Source organism: Simochromis diagramma, unplaced genomic scaffold (assembly GCF_900408965.1).
Source record: "Simochromis diagramma unplaced genomic scaffold, fSimDia1.1 OVJJ01000685.1, whole genome shotgun sequence".
Classification (NCBI taxonomy): Eukaryota; Metazoa; Chordata; class Actinopteri; order Cichliformes; family Cichlidae; genus Simochromis; species Simochromis diagramma.
Genome location: NW_024387477.1, coordinates 4,291,716 through 4,316,433, shown reverse-complemented (window position 1 = coordinate 4,316,433; position 24,718 = coordinate 4,291,716). Strand labels below are relative to the sequence as shown.

Below are 24,718 nucleotides of genomic sequence, written 5' to 3'. Positions count from 1 at the left end.
AGCCACCCTGGGGCGCACTGACAGAGGCGAGGCTGCCGGACACTGGCGCCACCGGGCCCTCTGACCATCACCAGTAGGCAACGGGTGAAGTGTCTTGCCCAAGGACACAACGACTGAGACTGTCCAAGCCGGGGCTCGAACCGGCAACCTTCCGATTACAAGGCGAACTCCCAACTCTTGAGCCACGATCGCAAAGCAGCTCCAGACCATCACACTACCACCACCATGTTTGACTGTTGGTACGATGTCCTTGTTAGCTCCTTGCCAGATGCAATGGGGCTCAAACTTTCCAAAAAGTTCAGCTTTTGAAGATATTTCCCAGTTTTATGGATCATCAAGATGGTTTCTGGCAAATGCAACAGAAGATTTTGTGATCTTTTTGGTCAGCAGTGGTTTTCGCCTTTAACATTTTGCCGAGCCTCTTTCTTATTGTTGAATCATGAATGCTGACCTTAACTGAGACGAGTGAGGCCTGCAGTTCTTGTTGATGTTGTTCTGGGTTCTGTTGTGACTTCCTGGATGAGCCGCTAATGCATCCATCCTTGGAGTAATTTTGGTAGGCCAGTCACTCCTGGGAAGGTTCACCACTGTCACCGCTTTCTGAATATTAGCTCTCACTATGGTTCGCTGGAGTCCCAAAGCCTTAGAAATGGCTTTGTAATTACTTTTTCACACAGGGCCAGGTAGACTGGCATAGCTTTTTTCCCTTAATGAATGAAATCACCATTTAAAAACTCGGGATTTACTCAGGTTTTCTTAGTAAAATATTAAAATGTGCTTGACGATCTCATCTATGTAAATGTGATAAATATACAAAAGAATAAACTGAAGTTCCAGCATTTTGTGAACAAAACTAATAGTTTTCAAACAGGGAGGTGTAGAGCGGTGTGTGACTAACCGATTTTCTCATCCTCCTGCACCATCTTCCTCTCCTCGGCGAAGGCCCTGAGCCAGCGGATCTTCTCCTCTGGCTTCTTGGCCAGGAAGATGTGGATCTCCTCGCTGTCTTTGTTGCACAATTTAAAGGCATTCTTCACACTAACGTTGAAGTCTTCGTCACGTCCGTCTATAGTGTCCCGCACCTCGTAGCGATCCATGTCAATGCGGCCCTTATAGTACAGGATGTCCCGGCGTATCAGATCCTGGTGAAGAGCAGATAGATTTTTGTCATTGTGTGTGTGCTGAATCTTAGAGGAGCCGACAAACACGGTATCTCGAGAGTCTGCCTTACGTGACACCTTTCACTCACACGCTGCAGAAAACAGCCCTATTTTTCAGTTCTTTGCCTAATATCACAAAAAAGGACGCATGGCACTGGATTATCAGATACACCACTAAAACCAGACGAATGACTGTAAAATGACACCGCCATGAATCGAATATTTGTATAGCAGGGGTCTCAAACTCATTTAACATCACAGGGTGCATCCAGTGTAATTTCATATTAAATGGGCCACATCAGTGAAGGTGCCTAATAACGCCTGATAACAGTGCCTAATAACTTTTTAAAAAATGTCCATTTACTAAGCACATGAAGACGTTCAACTACAAATGTAATTCCTGAGCTATCTTAAGATGAAAAAGCTTAATTTTAGCAATATCTTTGTTTTTTCGCATGAAAATAAAATTTTATTAAATCAGAAATGTTTCAGGACGGCCCATTGGGTTTACACTGTAAAGGAAATAAAGAAATAAAAGAACCTGAAATTTAAAAAATACATCTCATGTGAATTCATAGAAAATATCTTTTTTTTTTTTTTACTGTGTAAAACTGAAAATTCTGTTGTAAATTGTGAAAAGGGCTTTTTTTGGTGTATGTCAGGTCATGGAATATGTCCTTTTTAGTAAGAAGAAATTTCAGTTAAAGGTTCAAAATTTATGTTCTGAAATTTCAACTTTCTATCTATTAATTTCTGAGCAACATGATTTTTGAGTACCTGAGCCCAACACACCAGCAGCTATAAAACACATACTGCAAAAGACACAAACACAACTAATGAATGAGTATTGACTGACATTGTTATTGCTTTGCATTTCAGCTCTCCACGCGCGCACACAGCACAATAACTGTAACCCTTCTAACTTTCATCATTTGCAGGAACAAGATGGCCACATGAAAAATTCTTCGCCGCGACCCCTCCCTCAGGAGGAAATGAACATCCCGTTACGCTGCGAGGTCGACGAAGGTACAAAGAAAGGATCGGGCGTCTTTTAATAAGCATGCAGAGGCAAATGTGTATCTTTGTGCTGATAAGGAAGAGATGAGAGGAAAAGAAGGCAGGCAACATGTAATGTGCTCCTCACGCATCCCGAGGGCTCTTAGGAGCCGATACATATGTAGCACTGAGGATGCTGGATAAGCAAGAATAAAAACAAAGACTGGAATTTATAATGTAGAATGACTCGGAGCAGATTTTTGTTAGTGGACCAGAACAGCAGGCACACAGAGAGGTCTGAGGACACACCTGAGTTCATTTCTGGTGCCATAGATGTTCAAATGTGACAAGTCAGGGGAGGGCGTGTGTGTGCGTGGAAAGACAATATAACTCCAAGTCTTTGTTTTTTGTTCTGTGTGTGTGTTTGTCTGTGTAGTGATAAAACTATTGTTCCTCTGCTTCCACACGTGTGTGTCCGTGATGCAGTTTTTCAGCCTCTGTGTGTGTTTGTGTCTAAGTGTCTGCCTGCATTTGTGTCTGTATCTCTGTGCGTGTATTGAGTCAATCCAGGCGTGAACATTCGTCTGACAGGCGAGCACAGCCTTGGTGCATTAGAGCCTAAACTACCAAAGCTCCATTTTGTGAAAGGCACTGAGGATTTGAACGCATCTTCAGCGAGGGCTGGTGCGTCTCATGCAGCATTATATAATCTGTTTTCAGGTTGTAAGAATTCACATTGTCTTCAAGCGTCTCTGTCACCAGCCATGTGATCTTGCAACTTCCAAGAACACGAGTGGAGGCTACATTTTAGCTTCCAAGCATGTTTTCACTCAATAAAGTCTTTAAATAAAGGGAAGACGTTGAAGAGAGACACAGCCTTACCTTCTTACAGAGGACCAGCTGGTGATCAAAGAGGAAGAAGACTCGCTGCTGGCTGCGTCCATACGGCTGATAGATCCATGACAACTCCCCAGTGTAGATGAGCTCTGAGCTCCTGTCCAATATATCATCCCCCTAGACATAAACACAACAGTTAAAGAGTTAACGAATGAAAAGAATACTCCTGCTACTGCAAACATTTATTTACTCATCACCGTTAGTTGCACTCAGCCTGTGGAAACAGTTACATAATATATTTTGTGGTTCACAAAGAAGTCTTGGAAATTAAACCTGATAATGTCATAATCATGTCATCAGGGATAAATCGGAATTATAGAACGTTTTTTACAGGCTGAAACATCTAAATGTCTCTCCAGGTTAGGACGGGGGAGTGCTTGAAACCAACCAATCTTGAAACCAACTAGTAAATAAAATAAAATCTTATTACAAGCTGCCCAACTTTGCAAAGTGCAGTAGTAAACTGCTGGATTAATCCTTTGGAAATCAGTCAACACACAGTTACGTCCTGCTCTGAAAATCAAGGTGTCTTTTTCAGTTTTTAAACACTCGCTTTCCTGCTGCGTGTGTTTCAATCCTAGCTCATCTGTTTTTTGGTATGTTAGTAAAAAAGCACTCGTCGGCCTACAGGCATTTAAAAAGAGACTAAGACAGTCACATCATTTAAACATAAGATGGCGGTCCAGAGTGTTCAGCTGGCAAAGCAAGTCAAAACAAACTACCTTATTTATGTTATTTACATTACTGCAGTCATTACTTTGTAGCCCAGCGTGAGAGTCTCTGCCTTATTAGTCTCCTCTGCTCTGTGTTTCACCGTGTCTCGACTATATGTGTAACAATGAAAAAGGAGCAGAGGAAAGATGTTACTCAACTTCAAGTCAAGCCACTACGTTACTGTAAGTACAACTAAAACTTCCCAACAGGTGTTCATCTGTCGACTAAAATGCACCAGGATGCTTTGAAGTAGTTATAAAGACATTATTTTGTTTATTATTTCTTTATTATTTAACACTTTTTGCAAAGAAATAAAAAAATTACCGGCACAAGTAAATGTTTAAATTTATATCCAGTCTCATACACAGATTAAATACAAAGGACACATCTGAAATGCAGCAGGAGACTATAACGTAACCTTTGGATTTTATTTTTTGTGTTTTTGCTCATTTTCTTCTGCTTGTTTATGAAAGAGAGAGCATAAATATATTATGATATATTCTTATTGTTATTATTGTATGTTACTGTATTTGTTGGTGGTAAAATAAAAAGTATGCTCTGAGTAAGTGTGTGTCGCAGTGTGAATTTCTGCAAGTGAAACTACTACCATCAGAGTAAATTAATTATTATCAACGAGCAGCACTGTTGCCCCCAGGAAGGCCTGCGCTTGATTCACAGAGTTTCTTGAAAAGAGTCTGCAGATCAAATCATCTGCATTCATTTGTTTCCCTTTCTCAAACAAACACTTTCTCACACACGTCAGTCTCGAGCACGTTAACGGGCAATTTAACCGCTTTAATCTCTCTGTGTCGCTGTTCTTAACATTTTTTCTCCAGTTTGACACCTCATAGTTAACACTAAACGTCTGAAAATGCCGCCAAAATATCTCAGTATTTTAAACTCACTCGACCCGAATCTGCCATGAAAAAATTAGAGAAAAGCCCACAGGGAAAAGCAGCGGCGGGGGAGCTTACTGTAGCATATCACAACCATTCAATGTAATTTACATTGCTACTATGGGCTGCTGGCCATGGCTGGATTTCTTTTTATTGCCCTTTGTGCAAAGACCCTTTCTGGTGGTAAAATGAAAACAAAGGCATAGGTGTTGCTGATGGACCCTTTTCTTTAGTCTGAGATGCTTTGGGTGTAAATGCTGTCTACGCCCCACATTTTAGGAATTAATGGCACCATTTGGGAAAACATAAAAACATAAACATTAAGCTTTTGTTCAGTACAGTACGGTACATTCATACACATACCTCCCAGTCCAGAACCGAGGCTTGCCACTGGGCGATCTTGTCAATATTCTCCAGCCGTCTCTTCCTCTCGTTGATTTGCTGGGTGACGTTCCGCATTACTGCCAGCGCTGCTGCCACGTATCGATAGTCACTACAGACACAGTGCACACATAATTACTCTTGGGTGTTTAAGAGTGTTGTAGCTCTTGGTGGTTGGCCACTCAAAGGCATGTAATGTTGTAGTAGTTAATGATACAGAGTAGCCTATTAAAGAGCGGGGTTATAAACTCAAGTAACAGTAGTAAATCTGCTGGAACACACTCAAAAAAAGGGAAAAAAGACACTGCTATTTAATTTTAATCAGCCACTTTCTCTATTCACAGTTAACTCCGGCTGCGTCTTTGCTAACTGAGCTGGATTTATCCCTCTGGCTTAGATGTGCTGCAGATCCAATCCTCACTTTGGAAGATAATATGTGTGTGTGTGCTTGTGTGACAGAGAGAGTCCTATATCTGGCAGATTCTCCACTGCTCCTAACAGTCAAACACTGCGATCTGGCAGGCCTCGCTGGCAGAGCTGGCACCTGTCCCTCTCTGGCTGAGAACGCGTGGTTTGTGAATGACCTGGAGCTGGCTGAGACATGCTGAATCACTTACACCATGTTTCCGTGGGTTTGCACGCATGAGTTTGCACATCTGGATGCGCACATATGCGTTTAATGCATGAAAGCTCATCAGCAAATGTTTAGATTACATACTCTGCTTCTGTGCTGCAAAAACATAGATTGTTGTGTGTGTGCCAACACCCGAAGAAAATAATCCTCAATTCATATTTAACCTGTTATCTCTCTCTCTCTCTCTACATATATATATATACACATATATATAGCAAAGTTATTTGATGTATATATATATACACACACATATATATATATATGTGTGTGTGTGGAATGGAATACTGTATATATGAACAGTGGAATTTAGTATTTTCAAGACAACTTAGAGTTCGTAATGAGATGTTTTCTTCAAAAAAAAAAAGAGTACAAAACAACATTTGCTTCAGTTCATGCATGGATAATTACCGCTTCAGTGGTTTAAACCCAACACCTGCAACAGCTGCATTGCAACACAATGCATCTGGAACAAAATGATGCATCAGTAATGACTTCACTTTTAGAAGCAAATGCATTTCTATGAAAGGGCAACAAATGAAACAGCTGAAAAGTTATTCGTGGCCTCGGCGTACTGTACCTGTGCTCCTGTGCGGTGTATTTAAGAAGCTCGGCCAACTGGAGTGGATATTTGCAGATTTTCTGGACGGGCGTGAGCAAGAAGCCATCTATGGCGATGTCAATCATTTGCTGGAGGAGGCGACAGGCTTCGAAGAAGTGCTGGTACCTGCCATCCCTCATCAGTTTGCTCAGCTCCATACAGGCATCCAAGTGGTTGTTACAGTATTCTGAATAAATCCAGAAACCGTCTTGCTGTAGTGCAAAGGAGTAGAGATGGACATCGTCAGGATAATTAAAAAGAAAAATCATATAAATAGGGGAGTGATTATGGTTTCTAAAACATTAATTTCTTCTTATCTTAGGATGCTGTTAGCTGGTTAATTAGCTCCACAATTTAAATATTATCTCAAGATAACGAGACGAGATAAAAGAAAAATCTATTCTCTTCTTCTTCTTCTTCTTTCATTTTTGGTCGAAGTTTGTCTAAAATATACTCACGTGTTCTAAAAAGCACGGCCCGATTTCAGAGAGGTGCGGCTCCTCTGTGTTGTACTGTTTCTCCAAATCTCTGACAAAACCCATCTGAAAGCGGTAGATGTCCTCTATGTTTCCAAAGATGACCTTCAACTGGTCGTCGTTAAACATGTCCACGCGCTTCCTGCACTGGCGCAAGTAGCCCTGCAAACAACACCGGTTACAGCTACAGTGAGGCTTTGACAGATGATCCTGTTCAGATGAGCACAAACACTTTTCAAAATGAGTATCAGGTCTCGAACTGTGCCATGGCTGCTTGTAGTTAATTAAATGCCCTGAAGCTTTGGCACTTTGGGAACAGATCTGATATAAGATAGCCAGACTTCTCCCTGCTGTCATTGTGAAATATGCATGCTAATCCTTTTTGTTTTGTTTCTTGAAGTCAGGCTCAGTTCAAATATTCATAATCACAACAGGGACTTCACATTATTGTATCTGAGAAATGTGACATTTCAACGATCAAGTCATTTACTGGTGACGAATTAACATCTGAGAAACATAAAAAACATTAGAGGCATCTAATAAATAATTTTTTAAATAATAAAAAAAAATCTTAGCCTCATTTTGAATTCAGCAGTGCAAAATTTCTTCTTCTTTGTAACTTTTCTAAAACACCGAAGCAACTTACTTTAATGAACTGACCGGCTTTTTAAATCCAGAATATTCTACATCTGTATTTTTGATTGCTTGGTCTGGTTTTTAGCTCTTCAACTTCAGTTTTTATTATTTAAAAGTGAGCTTGTTCAAATCTGTTCCTCAGCTCAGAAAATCCTTTGCCCGTGCATGTCCTTGAATATTTGGAAGATCAAAGTTGCTTACATTAGCAAGACGTGCAGAGGTAAAATCCACGCTTTATTGCAACTATTCTTAAACAAGATGCTTACCTAGATATGACCTGGGATACAAACATGTATAGAGCAGTTTAGGGAAAGATGATTGGAAAATATGTGATGGAAATTGTCTAAGTTCAAAACTGTTTATTCTAGCATAGAGCACTGCTGTGTGCTGTGCATTACGGCCAAACATCTCCACTTTGGTCTTGTCTGTTCAAAGGACATTGTTGCAGAGGTCTTGTTGTTTTTTCAGATGCTTATGAAAACATAAGCATGTTCTTTTTAAAGAGAAGAGGCTTTCTCCTGGCAAACGTTGCAAACAAGCCATACCTGTTCAGTCTTTCTTTGATTGCACTGTCATGAACTTTAAACATGCTAACTGAGGGCTGCAGAGTCTGAGATGTAGCGTTGGGGTTTTTTGGAGGTTTTACGAGCATCACGCAGTCTGATGATGGAGGGAATATGCTGGGACCTGTACTCCTGGGAAGATTGTGGGATTGTGTGAGCACACACCTGAACAGCAAAGTGCCAAAACGTCTTCTTTTAGGTGCTCACTATCATTAGTGTGGTGGCCAGTAAATAACAGTGATTGTCACTTAGATTAGTGAGTTAGATACCACTGTTTAAAGACCAGACACATGCCAGGGAAAAGCAGGCTGTATGTAGTGTATGTTGTAAAGACATTTAAATCAAATGATGCAGCATATAGAGGCAAAATTGTACTAGCTCCAAATATTTTAGAAATTAAGTTATTAATATATTCAAATGTTACAATGTGTGCACTTTATAGAGGATACATGCCTGTTTATTATATATTAGACTGAGATTCCTGGCTTGGGAGCATTTTTAAAGAGCTGCAATTCTAATAATATAAAAATGGCCAGGGTTTTGTTTATTTTTATTAGGTGTGAATTTTAGCTTGTCACTTCAGGATGATTCATAATATAATGACAAATTTAGTCTGGACTGCTGGGACCACTGTGTACAGCTGACATATTGCGGTTTTGCATTTAGCTAAAGAAGCATTATTTTTGGCCTGTTTAGCAAACGAGAAAGAAAAAAAAATGCCTGGAATAAAAGTGTGAATGTGGGAGTGTTACGAATTTATGCAAGATACTAGATGCGTAGCATCAAAAAGACTACTGCTTTTTAATTAATTCAGCTTCATACCATATAGTTTATAACCTGCCCTGCTCTTACTTGACATATTAAAGCAAAGCCGGGAACAGCAGTGTATATAGATGTGTGATTTATGAATGTGTGCCGATGTTTAGTACCTCACAGATGTCCTTGAGGTGTTTGATATAATGTCTCTCTGTGCTCATAATCTCATTTATAACGTTAGCCCTCATCTGGTCTCGGTTTTGGAGGGGTGAGCCCAGACATAAGCAGTCATTGGTTGGATCCAGGTGCCCGTTCTGTACCTCGCTGGTTCCTTCAGCTGGCTCTGCTCCACCGTCTTCCTGGTTCACCCACAGCTGAGGACAAATACATTCATGCACACACAAGAGCCACATGCATTCGAATGAGTAAAGAGCTTTCTTAAAGGTTGGGTGGGGAAAAAAAGGATTAGACAACATATTTATATATAATGATTATTGTTAGTATTAACAAGTAATATTAGCTCTCCTAATGTGTTACCAGTCACACATGAAAGCATACACACCCAAACATCCCACACATAAACACAGCGCTTCATTAAGAGGTCCTCTGGTAGTTTAGACAGTGAGTCGCTCTCCAGCATGTCAAAAAACACACTGCCAAACACTCCAGAGTATAAAAAAGCCTCTCTCAGAGACCGAGCACATATTCTTAGGGCATTTAATGTGTGACTCAAAATCTGCCCCCTACACATATGCATGCATATACGCTCAAATACCACCTCGTGATTTCACCGACACTCACGCACACACATAGAGATCCACATACATCGTGTATTCCACTCTCGCTCATAGAAAGGGCCAAGTGAGCGTGTTTTCAGATGCCCATCAGCCAACACCTGATGACACACAGTTTGCCAAGAGAACATCAAAGAACCGACGGGTAGAATGTCAAACACAAGATGAGGAATGTAGCGCCACAGACAAGCAGAGTGACGGGTGGTAGAGCACTGACTGCAGACGAGAATTAGTAGCACAGCATTAAGACTGAGAAATAGTCAGAGTCAATAGTAAATAGAGTACTGAAGAGAATGATCCATAATTGAACTATAAAAAAAAACATGAGTAATTTTTCCAAAATCCATCTAATTCTACATGAATACATCTGTACAATTTTTTTTAGAATGGCCCTTTAAGGAGACATTTCACATTAGCTTTACTTTTGACTCATCAGTTCTGCCTCTCTATCGAGCCCGTTGAGGAATGATGTGATAACGTTAATGTTTGGTAATGTCGAGGGCACGTTGCGTGGACAGACTGGAGCGGGCGGGTGGGCGGGCAGGCTGGATGGGTAGATGAAGCTGGGAAAAAAACGCACCTTTGACGTGGTGTTTTGGAACCGTGGAGTTGCTATGGGGTTGATATAGAAAACCTGTTTTGTTTGGGGCTGAGGAGGGTGGGGTTCCACCTTGGAAAGAGAGAATGACAGAACAGAAAGATACTTTTTGGTTGACAGTCAGTCAGCCTGTCTGCCCTGCCCTCTCAGGAGTGAATATGGAAGGGTGGACAGGTGGGAATGACCATGGAAAGTGTCTGGGTGGGTGCTCTGCTGTGGGATCCCTTCAACTGCAGCAAAGATGCTAATTCTTCCTTCCTTCATAAAGACACTAAACCATATCAGGAATGTTCAACGATATATTCTACTTTGCATCATAAATTGTGTCTAATTAAAATATTTTTTATTATTATATGACTTGGACTAAGACTTTAGGCGAGAAGCCTTCCGCTTTCATCCAAAGAAATTTCAAAAACATATCGCAGAGTTAAACTATGAATATACATCTTCCTGTACAGTCACGCTTCACCATTCCAAGAGAAGTGCAATTACAGAAAGCAGAAGTAAAAGTAGTAGGGAAAGGCATTCAGCGGCAGCGTGCAGTTTTTGGATTCAGCTGAACTAAGACATGGGTGCTATTACATAATCATGATGTAATGCGAGGATGTTGTAAATTTAATTGGATTTCAAGGATAGAAGTTGAAGGTGATGCTACGCTAAAAAAAAAAAAAAAAAAAAAAAAAAAAAGGGGGCTCATCAGCATCTTTGTTTTCTTGTCCCTGAACATCCGATAAAGGCACCTCGCTAGCTGTTTTCTCCTCTCTTCAGTGTTATGTATTATTAAAATAAAGCAGCACTTAACAGTGGAACTGTGGAAGAAGCATATTAATGTGTGTGCTTTGTGAAAGTGTGTTTGTGTAAGGCGGAATAATTGTGCATGTGTACCTTCCTGTATGTTTATTTATCAGCTCGGGTGCATATGTTCATGTGCCTCCATTTGTGTACGTGTGTGGGTGTCTGTTGTGTCTGTGGTCGCTGGCCAGCCATGGCTGCAGCTAACTCACCCGTACAAAGCTGGCAGGGAACCATCCTTCCTCCTCATCAATCTGGCCCCACCACCAGTCCTTGTTGGAGGCGTCCAGCACCTTGATGACGTCACCGGCCTTAAACGCCAACTCCCGGTCCGCCATGGTCACATGGTCCCATACCGCCTCAGCGTTGACGATTGAACCTCCACTTATCAACTGTAGGAATTGGAAGGAGAGACAAGAAATACCTTATGTATTATTCTGATCACGTGAAGCTGTGAAGCAGGAGTAAACACTAAACATTGATCAACAGAACACAATCCAACGTGATCCAAAACGGTAAATGAATCAAATCTGAAACTGAATGCAGTACAGTAATATGCCACATTTTGGCTTCAGTATGTGTGAGTCCTTGTTGTTAAACCCACTCAGATTTCTAATGGAGTTAAACATAGGCCCTCAAAGCCAGGGCCCGCTAGCAGCTCGGGGACTGCACAGCAAATAGAACGGCACAATAGCCAACACAGATCATAGTACAACACAACAATAAAACAACGATACAAAAAAGGCAGAGCCGTTAGTGGGGAAACATTCTGTGTTCAGTGGCACAGCACCAGTCTCCACACAGGGACGGTAATTGGCCCATTATGACATTAGAATAATTACATGTGTTAATGTAATATAAATGCTAAGGAGCAAACAAATGTGAAGGGATAATCTCCTTTCCTTCATGCTGTCACTGGGGCTTGTTATTTTATCTGCAGCAGTCTTCTACCAAACATGAAAGGATGACTCATCAAATCTTTTCTATTGACTTTAAAATCATGAATAAATAATGTGGACATTATGCGACACTAAAAATAAAGATTGAATTTGTGCAACGTACATGAGCAAAGTTATTTGATGTGCATCAATTAGAGATTGTAAGGTGATCAGTATTCTTTAGGGGGAACCGGAGAAGCTAAAGGTTGTTCTCATTAAAAGACATGTTCTTTAGCGCCTGAAATCATCAATCTAAAGCGTCACCATCTGTCACACTGATCACTTAGCTCTGTTACCTTGTGAAGCACAACCCCATGCATGCGTGCAGCCCCACGTTTTTACTCTGTATGCATGAAACCTGTGTATGCATCCGTGGAACAAATCCAACTGTTTGTCCCAATTGTTCTCTCCACAGTAGTGTTCATCAGCATTCTCCAGTCCGGAGCTTAACCACGCATCCAGTCCCTGGGGCTGTGGGCAGAGCAGCCAGCGCTAACCAACCCTGACAAGGGATGCTGTGGCTCTAGGTAAGGACTTATCAAAGGCCTGCAGAAATAGCTGTCACAGGGATGGCTACAAAATTAGTTCCTTACTTCTCTTAAGGCCTTTGCATAATCCTATTGAGCTACTTTCATTTTATACGTTTAGCTAATTGTTTTTTTTCTCTTTAATTATCTAAGATTATTTTGTCTATTGTAAAAGACAAAAATGACCCTCCTACCTCTACCTCAGTCTAGCACAAAATTGCTTTTCTACCTTCCTGCCGATGCAGTGAGTTTGCAGTGTGTCTATAAGAAACAACACAGTGTGTGCATGTGTCAAACTCAGCAGCTACATGGGCCCTCCAACCGGTAGACAAGACCACCACCCTGATGGATTACTGAGACAGCTACAGGGGCTATAAGCCAATCAGGGCAGAGAAGTGAATACAGGGAGGGACGGACTTCCATGCCTGGAAGTGAAAGAACAGCCGTCGTCATGGTGACAGATGAGGATGCTTCACTGATATTGACAAGATGATGGGATGAGGCAAGGACATTTCAGGGTGCACCACAATATTTCCACATTTAGGCGCGTGTGCGTGTGTGAGAGAGTAGTCACACACAAAGAGTGACCACCGAATAACTGCAGTGTCACTCAGCTATTAAATATTAAAATCAATCACAAACTGCAATTTCAAATTAAATCTAAAAATGCAAAGGAAAACAGCACGGGCCTCTGCAGACAGTTCGGAGATCAAAGATGTTTAGCCAGGCATCACTTTGGACAGGTAGCCGGGGTAACAATAGCTGTAGCCTATATCTCAAAGCGCTCCACTTCAGGAAGAGAGGAGGGTTACCGCAAAAACATGTGTCACGCTGCCATGGAAACAGGATCAATAAGTAGTGCTCAAAAACATTAAAAAATCATTGCTGGTTCAGAAAAGGGAATTTAAATGATCTATTAGGGAAAAAAAACACCTGAAGGAATAACTAGTGGAAGCCAAATCAGCTCCACTTGACTTACACCATAAAAAGAAGCCCATAGAAGAGATGAGCCTTGGCACTGAGGTCAGCCTTGCTTCTTGCCCTCCCACCCCCTCGTCGTCCCTCCAGCACCACTCCATTTTCAGCCCCATTCACTACAAGTGCAATCTCTCTTGTCCCCATCAATCTGCTGTAATACGGGCAACAGACAGAAAGAGCAAAGGAAAGAGGGATGGAGATCCATTCACAGTGTTCCTCCCTCCTCAGTTCTTTCCGTTTATCCCTCCATCTCTCTAATGAGATCAGTACTGCCCTCTCCAATATATTGCATCCTTTTTTCCCTCTACATGTCTGAATAAATTAAAAGCATTACATAATCAATCTTCCCCCGTTCCCGCCTAAGCACGGCCCCATACCTAGCTGGATAATACAGTAAACACACAGAGCCAAGCACAGAGAGGGCTTGCTCATCATACTCATCATTACATGTGTGTCTATCAGCTGTCATGACCTATGTCATCATTATGGGCACACTGCAGTTCCTACATGAAAGATCAGAGGGCTAAGCAGATATCTCTGAACCGCAAAACCCGTATTTGGGTCAATGCAAATGAATGCAGAGGAATCTTTCCCTTTATATAGGCGTTTGTGACAGTGCTTTCTGTTACATGTCAGAGCACAGACATGGAGCCTGACATGGAAATGTGTACGAATAGAAAGCAGATTCACTTGCTTATATCATCTTTGCAGCGCAACACATCAGCATTCACTGCACTGGCAAAGCCACTGCATTCCAACATCCTCCTCTGTATCCAACCTTAGCACAGCTGCACCAAAGTACCAATAGCATCCCTGAACAACCACGCATGCACACACACATACGCCTTTAGCCAACCTTACCATGTTTGTGGCATGTAACTGTTCGGAGAGTGTATGCATGGAGAAGTCCGGTTCATACGATCATGATAATCGAACCCCTGTTTTGGAATAGGTGACGGTCCTCCGCGAGAGCCTGAGCCGTAAAGTAACAAGGTAGTGTATTCCAGAAAGAGGCTTCTCTTTCCAATGCACCGAGTGAGTCTCGCGGTCCGTCCTCCCTGTGTCTGCCAACCCTGTTATGTAATACACTTATACCCTGAGTCTGGGAGCCAATCAAAGATGCTCTGTTTAAAACCGGTGAGAAATGCACACACATCCTCACACACGCCGCTGTCCCACTCGCGCACACCATCTGCACATTGACACTTCTGACTGCACAGCATTTAACAGAACTCTATTAGAAGGCACCTGCCCTGGTGGAATTACAAACGTGTGAACGCTCGGGATGTGCGCAGGACGCAGACTGAAAAGGCACAGCAGATAACACCCACTCGAGACTACCTCTCACCCATATCACTTAACATGCTCGCATACTTACATGTGAGCAACACATCTGTAATTAGCACTCCGTTTGTTGGCCATGTGACCCATAACCACTGCGGTGCACGTTACGATCTTGTGACGATTTGCATGCTTACAGTCCTGCGGGGGTCTCCGAAAGGGGGATGCTGTTTATGCGTTTGTACCAGCCACAGAGATGAAAACACCAGCCCTCATGCAACAGCATGTGATGGAGGTATCTGTGTTCATAATACACATCTCACAGCACCTGCAGTCCAACATTTATCACTTAACTGCACACGCACAGAAAACACACAGCACTTAGCAGTGAGTGTGAGGAAGCACATACAGTATCTTCAGAAAACCTGGTGAGTCTAACATCCCTATTAATAGGACTGTCATGGACAGCTCTGGGATAGGGCTTTCAGAATATCTATTTCAGACGTTCATTCAACATTCATGACACCTGCCTCCAATTCTTTATTAGACTATGGCGGTGCACTTGGAAGAGAATGGAAGGAAAAAGACTTTTTTTTGTCATCTCCAGCTGACAAGCCTTTTCACTTGGACTGCATTGCATCTGAAAGAAATATATAATGATGCATTTTTTATTAGTCACCATTTAGTGCCTGGGTGACATAACGTGTGGGCTTCAGAAACAGGTGCTACAAGTGCAAGAGAGAAAACAGGGCACAATATAAGGGGGGGGGCTGTGAAATGGGAGCTCAGTTTAGCTGAATCTAAAATGGGGGAAACCTGGAGTGATGAGGCCCTGCTTTATTAGGCCTACCCTGCCATGCTGTTTGTTACTGTTCAGCTGAGACTACAATGATGCTCTAGAGTGTGTGATCAGCAGCACAAACCTCTCACTTGCACCGCTATTTGCTACAAATATCACACTGACTTGTGGGGAGATATCACAGCACAGCTATTAGCTGCCATATTGTGGATGAGGCTACAGTGGATCACAAAAGGGAGGAAAAAAACAAGTCCTTATGCAGCAGTAGGACGTTGTTAGAATGATTTTTAAAAACACCGTCACATTCATTTCCCATCTAAAAGTCATATTATTATAGAATAAAATTCATCAATGCGCATAATCCACAATATTCAACATGGAGGAGAGGGGAAGATCGACGTGGGGTTGGGGAAGGTGGGTTGGAGGGGAGATGTTTATACTATTATGCGGGGAAAATGAATTTCCAGTCACCACAGAAAAAGGTAAGCGCATCACAGATCTGTATCCGCACAACTACGACCACCACCAGACAACACTAGCTATCACAAACGGGGGGGAGGAGGACACAAAACATAACGAAGGATTGGAAGGAGGGAGAGGGTGGGGGGTGGTGGTAGGGTGGTGGGAAGAAACAGAAATACATTATGTTGTACCAACGTCATTCATTTCAACGCGTAGCCGTGATGGAGCGCCGGGTGTCCCCGCTCTCGACCAACGCGCACTGCTGTTCTCTCCTCTCCTGTGTGAAAGTGCGCTGCGCTGCGAACCGGGCCCCAAGCGCAGATCCATTTAACGAGTACCGAGGATGAACATCAACAGCACGTTCACAAGCACCAGAACCGCGATCACCGTAAACACCGCGCAAGTCTGGACGTCCAAGGCCATGGCGCAGCGCTGCGGGCCGATGCTGAGCTGTGCTCTCAGTTACGGGCGGTATTCAGCTCTCCACACTTAGACACGCAGCCTCAAAGCAACCAGAAATCCTCCATTACAGTTAGGCAAGAAATGACGAAAAGATGCCCCTACTTCTCTCCACACAGCGCGATGCGATTCATAAAGATAACGGGAAGAGATGCATCATCCTCACCATCATCATCGTCATCAGTCTGCACCGCGATTTCTCCCCGCTAGTCAACACCTGCCGGTGTTTCGCCTCTTCCCTCAACCCGACCGTCTCTCAGGCCAATAGATTCTCAGAGCACACAAGAGGGAGGCTGTGCGCAGGCTGTTCGCAGCTGCTGAGCTGCCTTCCGGTGAGTGGGGGACCAGGGAGAACGGCTGTGAGCCTGAGAGGCGGTCCTGTGTTAATAGTGATCAGCTCTCTGCCGCTAGACTACCGGCGTCAGCCATCACCTACAGCCGGGGGAGGGGCACAGCCAGCCCCTCGCTGACTACATCGACCACTGAGACCAGAATCATAACCTCATTCATCTCCCACCCCGTCTAAAAATATCGTGGTGGTGCCGTGGTGATTTATCATTTACCATTAACAACCCCGGCATGAAGGAGAATAAATGTCAGAGTAATGGATGCATGTTCCTCAAAGTGATCACCATCTTATAATTTTATTGGCATAATGTCTGCCAATTTATCAGTGGCAGCAGATTCATCGACAGGAGCTGGTTTGATATTCAAAGAAATGCACTTTCTGCATTACCACTGGTGCACCGGGCGCACCTCACTGATGCAAGAAGACCATTTAAAGGTGCCATCTCTCGGACATGCAACGGTTTCTCAGGGATCAAAGGTGTCCAATTCAGTCCTGCTGGAGTGGATGAACCTCAAGAGATGAACCTCAAGTTTTAAGTTCTAAGTTCGTGTGAAGACCGGTCCAGCGTGCACTTAACTGGAGAACTTGGACTAGATGTACTCTGTGGAGCTAACCTTAAAAGTTATTGCTTTCATTTGCAGTGCAACCTTTTTTGCATATGCAGTTCAAAATCCAAGCCACATCTATGCTACATTAATTCTGCCTGATGCAGACTTACCTTTGCTCTAGTATCTAATAAAGTGCTCCAAAAACAAAGGACGTGCATCCATAAAGAAAGAGTTCCTTACATAAAAGGACACTGACACTACTCTCCATAGAGGGCAGAGATAAAATTAAGACCACCATTTCCTTGCAATTATTTTTTTTTTCAATTTCTGTACAGTTTTAATGTTACCTGTTGCTGTTGTTGCTTTTTTAAAATGGAAGATGCCTCCACAAATGTAGTATTAATCAATTAAGTTGCAACAAAGTAAATTTTTTTCCACTAAACAAGATTTTTTCTGAATGACTTTATTGTTAAATCATACACGTTTAACCATGTACAAGTCTTCAGTAGTCTCACTATTTTTATGGTGTTTGTCACGTCTCTTGGGTGGACCCTTGCACTCCTCACTGGTGGCAAATTTCTCACAGGATATCTGCCCCCATGAACAGGATCTCTGTTCATGGGGGCCCAGGATTTAGAGTGGGTTGCATAGTTTTCAGAAGATTGGTGAGTCGATCCCCAGCTCCTGGATCTATATGCTGAAGTGACCGTGGGCAAGAAACCGAACCCCAAGAATCCCCTGATGTGTGTTAGCATTGAAAATGTATCTGTGGATGCAGCCTGCAGTGTAAAAAGTGCTTTGAGGGGAAAAAAAGGGGAAAACTGGTACTACATGAACGTTAATGAACATGCTGTATGTGTCATTGCCATCATTTTATTTTACTTGAAAAGAAGAAGCTCTTAGGTGCTTAGGTTTCTAAGTTATGAATTTGACTTCATAGAAATTTTAAATCAAGAGAAATACCTGTGAAATGTATCCAGTGGTTGAAATTGTGTAATAAATCAGTTTCCTTAGATAGAAATGATGGGTCAGTTGGAAAACTTTGAAACTTCAAGCAGCTAATGGGATTTATAAAACTAATGGCTCCAGAGGGACAAACGTGTAAATTTCAGCACTGGTATCCACTTTTGAAAAATTATTTCAGTTGCCTGCTGCAATAAAAAGGCTGAAACTGATCTCACGGAGGAAATGTCAGTTCCAAGCGGTGCCTAATTAAAAGAAATCACCCATTGGACGTTTTTACATTTTAATATCTTAGACATCAAATGATTGGGTATTTGATGTGCTTTGTTTGACAATGATCTATGCAAACATGGATTTATGGACATGATATGTCAAACCTGACAGTGCTGGTAGACCTCAGACCCCCAGCTAGCGTTGCGAAAAACTAAACAATATACATCACTTGTAAAAGAACCAGATCATAGTAACTGTTTCCCAAAAATAAAGGATATTTTAAAAAACAACAACTGTAATTATACCCCAAAGTGTATTTTAAAGGCCATAATGGGCCATGTGACATCATCATTGTCTTAAATTATGTTTCTGTAGTAGTAATAACTGAAGGTGCAGGCACTAGAAAGGGAGATCACAAATCTCCCGCCCACACTGGCTCAGCAGCTCCCTGTAAATCACTTCTCCTTCGATCCCCTCCCCTCGACACCAAATGTGCTTAGATGCCACAACTGCATGTCGTTTCTCTGTGTCTTCTCTCTCCTCTTGTTTGCGTGTTGTCCTGTTTGTTACTTGTGATCTCTGTGCTTTTCTTTTTGCCTCCCAACCGCTCGTGGCAGATGGCCTCCCTCCCTGATCCTGGTTCTGCTGGAGTTATTTCTCTCCACTGTTGCCAAATGCCTGCTCATTTCTCGTTTCTGTCATTTTTGTAGCTTACACTGTAAAGTACCTTGAGATGATTACTGTTGTGATTCGGTGAAACATAAGTAACAAAACTCAAGAACAACTTTCTGACTCTACGGTCACTGGGAAATGAGGAGGATTTCAACAGCAGCCCACTGTAGAAATAAAGTATTTAAAAGTCAGTAGCAATATATTCTAAACTGTCACATTTGCAACAGAAATATGTGAAACACAGACTGCTGTTACTGCTAGCTTAGTTAGCGTTTTACACCCATGGCCAACATAAACAAGTGCAGCTGTGGTTTGATATCTTTTAGTGTGACTGGAGCATTTTGAGCATATTGATTGAATGGTTGAAAAGGAGGCTGTGCTTGTGGTGTTGTTCTGTTAAGTTTCTGCGGATCAAAATCAACTCTGACTGCTAGAAGTTTGTGCAGGAAACAGGTGAAGTCCTCTGAAAAAGAGAGAGGAACAACTACTACAACTACAGAGCAGCCTTTCAGACCTAAAGGAGACTAGTGTCTGGTGTGCAGTGCAATGTTTTTCAGTGTTGAGTTTTTTTAAGTTTATCGAAAGTGACAGGACAAAATGGCCCAAGCTCCGATCTGATGCACGTGTTTGCCATTGGCATGCACATAATTTTGGCCTTCATGTTCACAGTGATACCTTAGATGAACATGAGCACATCCCAGCCTGCGGGATTGTTGGCAGATTATGAGTGGAGCACAACGTGATTGTGAATAAATTAACATAGGAGAATCACTTCAGTTCCATCTCCCTAGTCAACCATCCTACACACGGATACACACTCCCTTTCCAAACTACACTCTAACTTCACATTGAGCTGTGAGCTTTGGAATGAATCAAAAGACCTCAGACTAAGTTTAAGAGAATAACACCAAAGGAGTGCAATATATCAGTATTTTTAAAGCCATAAATAATTTCCAGGGCACTTTCTGCACATACATGCTGATAAAAGCAATGGCTCCTGAAAGCTTGGCTTTCAGAGAACAGAGAGCCATACAAGGCATCACAGCTGAGATATGACAACCGTCCTCAAACAAGCTTTTTTCCCCCCTTCTCTCTGCTTGTGTGTGTGCAACACAGAGTGAGGAGATTACATAAGCCTGCCCTACCTCTGTGGGCTCCCTCTCCAATCTCCCTGACATTTAGACAACAAAGGTCACATCTGAAAGTCTAAATCTGCACAGACACCAATGCTAATATACTCATACATATACAGAAGAAAAAAAAAAGAGATGGTATAAACGGCAGAATATTTCCCACTGGCAGAGAATTACGTTAAATGAGTCTGAAATTACACTTAGTGAATGTGCATTACTTAGGGAACGAGCACAGACGCAGCTCAGTCGTATGACTTGCACCAATTTCAGGACTGTCAACCACTAAACCAAACTGACAGTCAATTTAGTGACATCACTCTTCATCCTCTCATGTGAAAATGACCCTGAACCGCTTTCACAGAAGCAGCTGCTGGCTCCCCACTTCACTGGGACATGTTTTACCCATGAGAGAACAGCTCACACAAACAAAGGTCTATTTTACTAATCTACAAATAACTGCCTTTCATATTTACCCGAGTAACGGTTAGGAAGTTCTGGGATTCTGCCTACAGACATTAAAAACCAAACCAGATCAGTATTTATCCGATCCTACTCCGAAGGTGATCTTATCGTGCACCTCTGGACTTTCTCCAGGACTGCTGCTATATTTAGATCCCATCACGACTACCTGCACTGCACGGTTTGCAATTTTACAGTGAAACCTCAAATTTGCATCTAAGGTTAGAAGCAAAACCAGGACCATGGTTATTGTTTTTATGAAGTATTCACAGGGTTGTACAGCATTAATTCGTTCTAGAGGGTCAGACTGCAGCATCTGAGGGAGACAATCGTCTTTCTGTGCACTGAAAACATAGGTGACTTAAGCCACACTAACACAATTCAGGGTTCAAATTCAAGTTGAAATGTTGCTGTTTTCACATACTCGGGAAGATCCACTGTGCATACCAATGACACAAGTGCAAGGGGACAGAGCAGAGTGATCTAAAAATAGCATCTGTGTGGAAAGCAGTCCAAAGGGCCATCAGAAGATGACCTTGAAGGAGAGATGAGTGAAATTTATAAAAGGTAAATTGTGGGAATTTTTTTTTTTAATGGGTGAAATCCAGCCTCAGTAGGTCTGAATATAACTACTGATTCATTTGTATATCGAGTTGTGAAAAAGAAAGTGCACCCTTTTTCTATTCTATGGGTTTATTGATAAGAAAAAAAACATTGTCTAGACCTCAGCAGATCTTAATATGAGATCAATAATAATGTTTAATATTTAGTATTTACAGTTATATTCCCATATATCATCGTGATGCTGTTTACTCTATTGCTCTCGTTTTCTTCTGCTTGTTTTCTTTTTTCATTCTCAACAGGTGAAATTAAAAAAGTATCTACTGTTATCTATTGTTAGCTAGTTTATTGTGATGGTGTTGTTTTTATTATGTTGCTCTTTGTTGTTTGTTTTTTTTTCTTCTGGTTTTTTTTTATCTCCATACAGGTGATCCAGGTGTTTTGTTTGTTTTTTTTCTTTTTTTTTCTTCCCCCCTTTCTCACCATCTCTTCTCCCCTCTATTTTTCTTTCTCTCCCTCTCTTTCTTTCATTCTTTCTCCCTGTCCTATCCCCCAGTCATGTCTGTCCCGTCTTTAAAAAACGAAAATAAAATAAATACATAATTATAATAAAGGTCAATTAAATGGACCAATATGGCAAGGCCATGATGATCCACTTGGTAAAGTAAATCCACTTGGCATCTTTCTTGGCCTTCAGACAACAATTCTGATGGCTAAAGATCCAAACGGGACAGGCAAAAAAAAAAGAAAAAAAAAGAGAGAGATCAATACAACCTTATAACATGATGTTCATGTTCACAGTGACTTTGTACTCTCTGAAGATATCATTACTGTAAAATGTTTTTTCTGCTTACTGTGTTTTAATGAAAAAAAAATTAAAAGTCAAAACTAAGCACCAAAGGAAGAAGATTCCAATGGTGACAAGTTTTTGTAAAATATTGTGTTATGTTGCTAACGAGTCCCAAACTATGTCCATGACACACTGTTGACAATCCATTTGCATGCAAGTGATCAAGTTGTAACAGCATGTAGAAAGCGTCATTCACACAGACTCATTTACTGTGTAAGTTCCCAGAAGTTAGTAGACAGCAGCCTTGATAAAAACACAGTGAGTCACATGACTTTTCAGTCAACTGTTGCTGTCACACCCAAAGACTTGACAAACAACTCAATGCAATTAAGGAGCATTTTTACATTTCCCAAGCATCTTTACAAATTTCCTGTGAATTGCTTCTTCTTCCTTCGGCTGATCCCTTTAGGGATTCCCGCAGCAGATCATCTGCCTTCATCTAACCCTAACCCTACTGTCCTCCTCTGTCACACCAACCCTCTGCAGGTCATTCTTCAACTACATCCACAAATCTTCTTTGAGGTCTTCCTCTTTTCCTTCTGCCTGCCAACTCCATCTTTAACATCCTTTGTGCAGTATATCCACTATCCCTCCTCTGCACATGTCTAAACCATCTCAGCCTTTTCTCTTTAACTTTGTCTCAAAGCCACTCAACCTTAGCCGTCTCTCTAATATTCTTGTCCGTTTACTCCTAATGAAAATCTTAACATATTCAGATCTGCCACCTCCAGATCGGCCTCCTTTCTTTTTATCAGTGCAACCATCTCCAAACCATACATCACAGCAGGTCTCAATACCATCTTGTAAATCATCCCTTTCGCTTTTGCTGCTGTTCTTCTGTCACAGTGTAAATTGCTAACACGTGTAATGCTTATTAAATCTAATACTAAACATGTGCTGTTTGAGATAAACTGCTTAAAATAGGTAGACTTTTTTCCTACAGGTCTGAATACATTAGGGGATACTGATGCCCCTGAACAATATGGTAGCTGTGTAAATGCGTCGGTCCAATGAACAGCAGCTAATGCAGTGCATGTTTATATATCAACTTGGTGGTTAAATAATATTAGAATAAAGCTAAGTAAAAACTGCCGTCCTTGAACAAGGCTGGCACAATGTGGAAAAACACCCTGCATATGACAGAACATTAACCAGTAATTTATGCCCCAGGGTAAAAGCTGGATTCTACATGATATCAGTTTAAGACAAGTGCTGCTCATTTGCTGGTCTGGGATCAGCTCTTTTGAGACTTACTTTAATTCTTACTTTTCATTTTTGGATTAGTTAAAAGCCGCCACTATCTTATGACCTCTCTCTGAAAAAGACTGCAAAGTTTCAGTGCTAGCAAATGAATCTGTTTGTGGTCAGTAGGTATTTAGTTAATAGGAGGCAAAGCCCACCACACCCATTTCCCTTCTGTCTGCTCCAATTCTTTTCTTCTCCTCCCATCCCCACGGCAACCACACTGACTTCCTGCTTCCTCCCAGGCCTTTCAGCCACAAAAGCGCCCTAAAAATAAAGTGCTGGACTTTTCCTGAACGCAGTTTTGTCACCATTGTTCAGGCATCAGCTGTTTATTCGTTCAGCTCAATTTGGCTTTTAGTGTAAAGTCGAGTCAGTGGGTCAGCGCACGGAGAGATTTGAGAAATAGAGTAAGATAGATGCCAAGTAGGGCAGACAAAATCACGGATACATATTTCAAAAGTGATATCAAAACACTCCAGGGCCTAATAGCTTCAAGAGAAATAGTGCTGCTCATGCATGATACAGTCATGAGAATGAATTGCTATTTAATGACAAATCAATACAGTATCTGTGTGTTCTTGAGACTGCAAAACAAACTGAATCTGTCCAGCGACTGTGGTCTTTGGGTCAGTCCCTGGTGAGACTGCATAGTATTGTGCAGCGCTAGCAGAACTAAAGACGGAAAGTCTTTGAATAAACACAGGCTGAACTTAGGGAATGCCACATCAAGTCTCTCTGTGGAATGAAAGCAAGCCTTTGAAGATTTTTGAAACATATAAAATTAGAAACTCATTTGATGCACGCCTCACCTGTTTTCCACACTTCTGTGACAGAAGCTTACCACGCTACTGTCATAACCGTATAACACAGAGTAATTTAATTGTGCATTGATAGCTTCAAAAATGCAATAAACAAATGAATCTCAGCATTATCCTCCCGCACCTCTATTAAGAAAAAATCCTAATGAGATTGAAAGCACTTGTTCAAGCTGTCACTGTTTGCTGTAAGCCACACAGCTGCTGGCTGTAGCTTCACATTTATGTGAGTTGTAACGATAGTTTGATCTCTCTTCTTTGAGAAATACGTGTAATTTCCCAAACAGAAAAAATGTTTCTTTAAAGACGATTAACGAAGATAACAGAAGTGACTATTTCATTAAATGATGCCATTAAATTATCATCTTGATATCCCTTTCACTCATTAAGCTGCCTCCCTGAATCATCTCGGTGATAAAACATGCATTTAAATGACCGCTTTCAAATGCCTTCTAATAGAGGGGAGAACTCTGTTTCTGTTAAAATATTTACTTAACGTAACAAAGTGTGTAATGGTGAGGCAGCTTTTGAGACATTGCAACCAATACGAAGCACTGTTGTAACTGCAGTTTCTT

The 24,718-nt window shown here is 41.7% G+C and overlaps 1 protein-coding gene across 10 annotated transcripts in view; it reads right to left on the bottom strand.

Moving 5' to 3' along the window:
• LOC120723761 (rho guanine nucleotide exchange factor 9) overlaps positions 1-24,718 on the bottom strand; it is a 44,800-nt gene that overhangs the window by 7,455 nt on the left and 12,627 nt on the right. For 4 of the 10 annotated variants that reach the window (XM_040015446.1, XM_040015447.1, XM_040015450.1 and 1 more), the window contains 8 exons: positions 11,104-11,283; positions 10,082-10,171; positions 8,881-9,081; positions 6,735-6,914; positions 6,256-6,488; positions 5,027-5,156; positions 3,039-3,170; positions 899-1,142 (listed from right to left, as the gene is read on the bottom strand). In XM_040015446.1, coding sequence (XP_039871380.1) covers positions 899-1,142; positions 3,039-3,170; positions 5,027-5,156; positions 6,256-6,488; positions 6,735-6,914; positions 8,881-9,081; positions 10,082-10,171; positions 11,104-11,283 — 1,390 coding nt within the window. Of the gene's footprint in view, positions 1-898; positions 1,143-3,038; positions 3,171-5,026; positions 5,157-6,255; positions 6,489-6,734; positions 6,915-8,880; positions 9,082-10,081; positions 10,172-11,103; positions 11,284-14,195; positions 16,028-16,067; positions 21,459-24,718 lie in introns of those variants that run through there. The other 6 variants (XM_040015451.1, XM_040015453.1, XM_040015454.1 and 3 more) reach the window with 6 other exon arrangements.